General features: G+C 36.1%; 1 protein-coding gene across 1 annotated transcript; it reads right to left on the reverse strand.

Annotated features, from left to right (window-relative positions):
- Nucleotides 1-3,482: 3,482 nt before the first annotated feature.
- Nucleotides 3,483-6,193, reverse strand: LOC131611644 (primary amine oxidase 1-like). Its single transcript, XM_058883576.1, has 3 exons — nucleotides 5,036-6,193; nucleotides 4,794-4,907; nucleotides 3,483-4,273 (listed from the first exon to the last, which is right to left on the reverse strand). The coding sequence occupies exons 1-3, from the start codon at nucleotides 6,191-6,193 to the stop codon at nucleotides 3,581-3,583; spliced, it is 1,965 nt and encodes a 654-aa protein (XP_058739559.1). The 3' UTR covers nucleotides 3,483-3,580.
- Between the last annotated feature and the right edge of the window lie 234 nt (nucleotides 6,194-6,427).

Genomic DNA, 6,427 nt, shown 5'->3' on the forward strand with positions numbered 1-6,427 from the left:
AGGCATTCATCAACAAATAAAAATATTTCATGATAACACAGTGGAAATTAACTCAAACGGATTAAGTTTAACATCTTTAAAACTAATCCTTTAAACATCAAAACATAACCAGAGTTATAAACCATAAACTCAAGACATCGCGTCCCCAGTGTTACAAATATCAGAGCATGACACCTGACGCTAACTAAAAAAAAACTGACTCATGAGCTAATCATCATCGAGTCGAACGGCCGCTATCCTCAATCTGAAAATGACAACATGTAAGGGTGAGTCTCATCATAATTAACAAATGTTATAAGGCTATAAAGCAATAACACATCATAGCTATTTCAGTCACCCAGTTGTTTCATAACAGACATTCAGACAAGTTTTATCATCACAAAACAATCAACCAACACATCATTAATAATTATAACACCGGAATACATCCAATCATGTTATAAAAGTATGCATATGTATGAACTGACACTATGCATGTGGTACCAACATCATCAAATGGGAATAACCCATGACCGATCCAACATCATCAAGATACGGCCCTGCCAGCACAGATTCCACACAATGGGAATCATGCCCTTTACTGATCTAACACATCATCATGGATACAACATCATCAATGAATATGAATGAATGCAAACATACATGAACATACTTATACCATCGTTAAGTCTATGAGTAACATCATCACATACTCATTTCGTCATAATCATCATCATCATCAAGCATGTATATATATATATATGTGTGTGTGCATCATTCAATCACAATCACATCATTAATCATCAAATAGATTATTTCACAAGGTTCGTTTAGCTCGAAACGGCACACAAAACGGACCAACGGTCCAAAAGTTATACTTCTTTAAACTTTTCAAAAAATAGTCTATCACTAACAGCACGCGGCGCCAACCTTGGTTCGCGGCGCGAACTGAGCGTCTCAAAACTCCTTGACCCTCTGCCAAGCACTTCGTGGCGCAAAGATGTGCTCGCGGTGCGAAACGAGAAAAGGAGTACGCCTTCGCGGCGCGACCATGTGCTCGCGGCGCGTACTGAATACATCAAAACTTCCTGGGTTTCTGCCAAGCAGTTTGCGGTGCCAACCTTGGGACGCGGCGCGAACTGGCGATTTTCAGAAACCCCAAATCGCAGAAAAACAGCATTCTGCACATTCCAAACTCATTCAATTCATGCCAGAACGAACTTAAGGAAATGGCATGCACATACAACACGAAATACACATCATAATACACCAATTACGCATCAATTGAGACCATAACAACACAAACATCATGGATTCAAACATAGGGGATCAAACATCATACAATTTGACTCAATCCCTAAATATATCATATGACTCAATCGACCCGAATTCTACACCTATTCAGTATTATCAACCCCTAACCCGATAATAGATGCTAATCAGATAAGTCCCCCCTTACCTTAGCCAAATTCTTGAATGGGTCTTCTTCCTCTTTGGTTCTCCTTCACGTTTTCAGCTTTCCCTCTTCTCACAACTTCTTGTTTTCACGTTCTAATTTCTTTCTCCTCTTGTTTTCCTTATTTTATGAAAAATACAAAATTAGAAATGGGCTCCTTCACAATTACACCCCCACCTTACTAATTCCACCACCTGGCCCAATAACTTAACATTTTATAATTTCTCTACATAATTCGATAAAATGCTAATTTCCAATAATTAATTTAAAATTTAATTAAATTAATTAAATAAGAATTTTCGGGATGTTACATTATGGTTATGTTTCGAGAGGGAAGAGTGCCAAAAGACGAGAACAAAAGATAAAAGTAAATTGGAAAGGGAATGGGCTCCATTTTAAACGCATCATCCATCGCTTTTCATCATACTTCCATCAACCATCCCTTGCCTATCATCAACTCATACTATACGCTTGCTACCACCATCATCACCATGTATCATCCCCTTAACTATCCAACACCATAATCTGCAAGGAAACACAACAAACTTCAACCATGAGCATTATCACAATACAACCAACTGTCATACCATCACATTGTTATGGCTGTTGGCTGTTATGGTTATGTTTTCCACAGATTCATCAAATAATTTCAACAAAATTTCACCAAAACCCTGAAGTTTTCCCTCTATTTTCTAACAGATTATCACACGCTTTAACTTTCCACACGTACAAGCAAACTCACTAAAGCAACCTACTGATTCATTGTAGTGGATCTACCATTTTTCTACTGTTACGCTACTGAAGTTAAAACCAAACCCTAAAACCATAATCCTAACTTCTAATCATCAACAACATCCAGAAAAAGAGTAGAAAGAAGAGAGCAAGTGAAGAGTAAAGAGAGATCTAAAGAGAGAACATGAGAACATACCATCTTCGCCGCCGTTGGAGTTTGCGTCAGACGTTACTCCCGTCAGGTATCCTTTAAGCTTCTTTTCGCCATTCCTTTGTTACACTAGTGTTGTGCTTGATCTGTTGGTTTGAACCCCTGTGATATTTTTTTTAGTTCGCGTGAGGGTTGTGGTTTAATTTGGATTTTGGTTGGTTAGGGATTTTGGTTTTGAAACTCCGATCTAGGCCATTTTAGGAGAATTTAAGGCCTTTGGTGACCGGATTCGTGATCTACAACCGAAAAGAGAGGGGTTGTGTTAAGAGTTTTCTGTTTAGGGGTAGTGGTCACCGAAGAAAACTGATGTGCATAAGTAGATGATATGTTAGGGTTTTCTTTAGAGAGAAACAATTGTTATGAACTGGGTGACAGGTACTTTTGTTTATATATTAAAAAATATCACTTTTCATCACGGTTGACAAGACAAACCGTGACGATATATTATTTTCATAATGAAATTTTATAAGGAAACACCAGTGTTTAACCATTTAAAAATGTTACATAAAAAACAAAATATATCACAACGGTTGAACAAAACAACCGTAGTGATATCCCTTTTATTTTTTATTTAATAAAAATTAAAAAAAAAAGAAAAGACGTGCCTTAACGTTAAAAGAATAAAATGTTTTAGAGCGCTAATGTTTGAGCCCGTGAAAGCTTGATTGTATCACCACGGTGAGGTCATCAACCGTTATTATATCCTAACAATTTTTAATTAAAAAATTAAAAAATATTAGTGTCTAAGTTTAGAGACGTCACCACGGTGTTTGGAAGAACCGTGCTGGCTTGAACGTTGTTGCATGCGCGTTTTGTAATAGTGAAATGATAGGAAGGACCAAAACAAACGTGTTAGGAGTGGTTTATCTTTAGAGTCAAAGGGTCGGAAGAATTCAGATGGGATGACTAGTGTGATAATTCAACAAAATGTCTTTCAAAACACTGGTTTTATTTTCTCGGTTGCACTGGTTTTGTTGCCATTATAGCAGTCCACCATGTAAATTCTTTTGTTTCTATTTCCGGCGGCAATATATTTAAAAATATTGAATATCACTTTTTTAAACTATATAACAAATATTTATTTATCATATAAATTATGGAGTTGTTCCTTACAGTACTCTCAAATTTTCATAGAATTTGAAAATGGAAATATTATTTGATCATATATGCAACAGAATGTCTACATATTATAATAGAATTATTCAAATCAATGGATTTCTTTCGAAAAAGTTAGCTGGTCTGAGTTCAAAACCACCATGAACAATTGGCATCACAGGAAAATCTTCTTGATAAGGAACATGATGTATCCCTACTGTATGCCACACCACTATATCTCTATTCTCAATCTCTCTATTCTTTCGGCTCCAAACGGCTAAGCCATCATCTCCACGGCTCCTATCACCATAGAACCCTCCAGCCCATCTTTCTGACCTATTATAAGCAGTAACCCACACTTGATACTTTGTATAAGAAGCTCTTCTTTCTGGATAATCATCATCACTCAACAAAGAACTAACCGGCTGGCCGCTGATCAGCCGGTAACCCACTTCATTTCCCAGCTTTGTCATTTTATTAGGGTTAACTATTAACAGCTCGGTTGGCTCGAAGCCGAGGCGAATTCTAGCCTCGGCTTCTCTTTTAGCTGGTTCTTTGATAACTGTCCAATAACTCTTCCTTGGTGTTCCGAACCCATTTGCTTTGACTTTTTGGAGCTTTGCATTGATGAAAGAGTTTGCATTGTCATCAATGTCAAGGTCAAGGTAATATGTTATGAGATGATCATGATAATTGGCTATTGTGTTTTCTGTCACAAGGGTTCCAAAGACTTTTTCTTTTATTTGACTTTTGTGTGTATATGGTACTGCTTTCATTTCTAATACACCTGTTAGAGCCACCTATGCATAACACAATAAACTATTTAGGATAAGTGCAATTTTTATTTGACCAAAACAATGTATGTTACAAAAATTTATTCATTTCTAATGTAAATGCAACTAGGATAGCAAAATGAATCCGTCTCGCCGGACTTTTCCTGCACAATTTCGCAAGATGATTTTGCAAGACGGGTCAAGGTTTTAAACCTGCATTTTATAATATGTCTGTCCTGCCCCCTTCATATTTTTGCGAGTGTGACATTAACAAAAAAAATTACAACTTTTAATTTTTAGGGATGCAAAGTCCGCATGTCTGCCTCACGTTCATTTTCTCGTGGGATGAGGTAAGATTTTAGATCCGTCTTGTCAAGTATGTTAGTTCCGCTTTATTTTCTATTGCAGAGTATACCTAAATGGAACGGGCATGCCCGTTTTCGTCGCCTGCCTCGTTTGCATTATGCCTTAATTAAACCACATACTAGTCAACCTAATTAATATAAATTCTAAGGAAAATATTAGTAGTGTGGTACAAGAATCTTACCCCAACTTTTATGCTGCCACTCTTAAGGAATTCCCAATCAAGAACATAATCATAGTTACCAACAGTAGCAATCATTCTCACCACCAAACTTATTTCAACCTCTCCATCTCTTATCTACACAAAAACACAACAAATGTGGTCAAACTTTAAAGTAAAACAGCTATTGTTTAAACCAGTCATCATCTGCGTGCAACTGTAGAGATTAATCTTTATAACAGAGTACAATATAGGACAAATCTTACCAATTTTGTTGGATTATTGATTTCCATGTGTCTCCAAGCAACATCACCAGAATATCTTTCAAAAATGCAGATAGCCCTTGGCACCTGTTGCACTTCTCCATTAGGTCCAGCCATAAAACCATCCATAAACACTGCATTTCCAGGACAATCAACCTTGGGCTGCAAGCTATCAGCTGCACGACCAAATCCAAATTCTCCAACATCCATAAAAGTCCTAAAATACCACTCCAATGTAGGATCCATGTAAGGAACAAATGTCTCAGACACATGTCCCCTATACATCACTCTCCTAAACTTGTGTTTTTCATCATCATATATAGAAGCAGTTGATATAATCATTCCAGCTCTAGCATTAAAACCAACATGAAAAACCCAATTACCCCATTTCACTTCATGGTCTTTTATGCTAAATCCAACATTTGATATGTTATTACATGTAGCAAATATATTAGGCTTATTTTTACTTGTAGATTGAAAATTTGTACCTTCGGCTTTCGGCATAGGTACCCTATATCTATCATTGTACAAAACAATCTTCATTGAATCAACATCGACTAGCAAAATGATTCCTTCAACAGGCCTAGCCCAAATGTTAACCGATTCACCTCGATAAAAGCATGAAACTTTAAGGGCTCTCCTTGTGATTTCTTCACCATACCAACCAATTGTGAATGGTACACAAGAAATTTCAGACAAATTCAAGCCTCTTTTGGCAATTGACTCTTTGAATTTTGAATATTTAAGAGGTAACTTACTAGCTTTGAAAAGTTCATTGAATGTAAAAGGAGGGTATCCATGACCTTTGAAGATTTCATCTGAGACAATTGAGCCTTTTGTTAAGTCAACAACAAGCTCATGAGTTTCACCTTTGGCTCTAACAACTACCTTAGCTTGTCTAGGAATAACAATAGGTTTTTGTTTTGTTGTTGAAGATAACCACTTTAGGACATTGTTTTTGTTTGGTTCTTCAACATCAACAAAATGAAAGGTGATATTAGGAATATGACCAAGGTATGATTGTTGAATTATGTGTCTTGTTTTGTTGATTTCGTTTGGAGAGAGAGGGTCTAAAGGGTGAGACAAACTGTTGATGAAGTTGAATATGAGAAAAACTGCTAGAAGTTGACATTGTGCAATCATGGCTGATGATTTGATCATTTTTTCTATGTCATTGATGAAATATATGTTATGCTCTCCATGTTCTATTTATATATTACCAAATTTAGTTACATATAAAAATTCGGCTAATTTTACTATTTATTTATTTATTCTGACCAAGTTAGGTGATTTTGTTAAATTCCTTGAAGAGTACATAGAATTTGAGCTAGAACATTTTTAGAATTTAAAACTATATAGTATAAGTTCTATTTCATTCATATTTTAATATATCAT

Source organism: Vicia villosa, linkage group LG1, assembly GCF_029867415.1.
Source record: "Vicia villosa cultivar HV-30 ecotype Madison, WI linkage group LG1, Vvil1.0, whole genome shotgun sequence".
In the NCBI taxonomy this organism is placed as follows: domain Eukaryota; kingdom Viridiplantae; phylum Streptophyta; class Magnoliopsida; order Fabales; family Fabaceae; genus Vicia; species Vicia villosa.

What these genes read in the sequence shown, in the direction of transcription:
- LOC131611644 (XM_058883576.1), bottom strand. Translation starts at nt 6,193, where the DNA reads ATGATCAAATCATCAGCCATGATTGCACAATGTCAACTTCTAGCAGTT. An exon ending in TCAATAATCCAACAAAATTG is followed by an intron (nt 4,908 to 5,035) that starts GTAAGATTTGTC and finishes GTTTTTGTGTAG; the next exon opens with ATAAGAGATGGAGAGGTTGA. An exon ending in GTGGCAGCATAAAAGTTGGG is followed by an intron (nt 4,274 to 4,793) that starts GTAAGATTCTTG and finishes TGTTATGCATAG; the next exon opens with GTGGCTCTAACAGGTGTATT.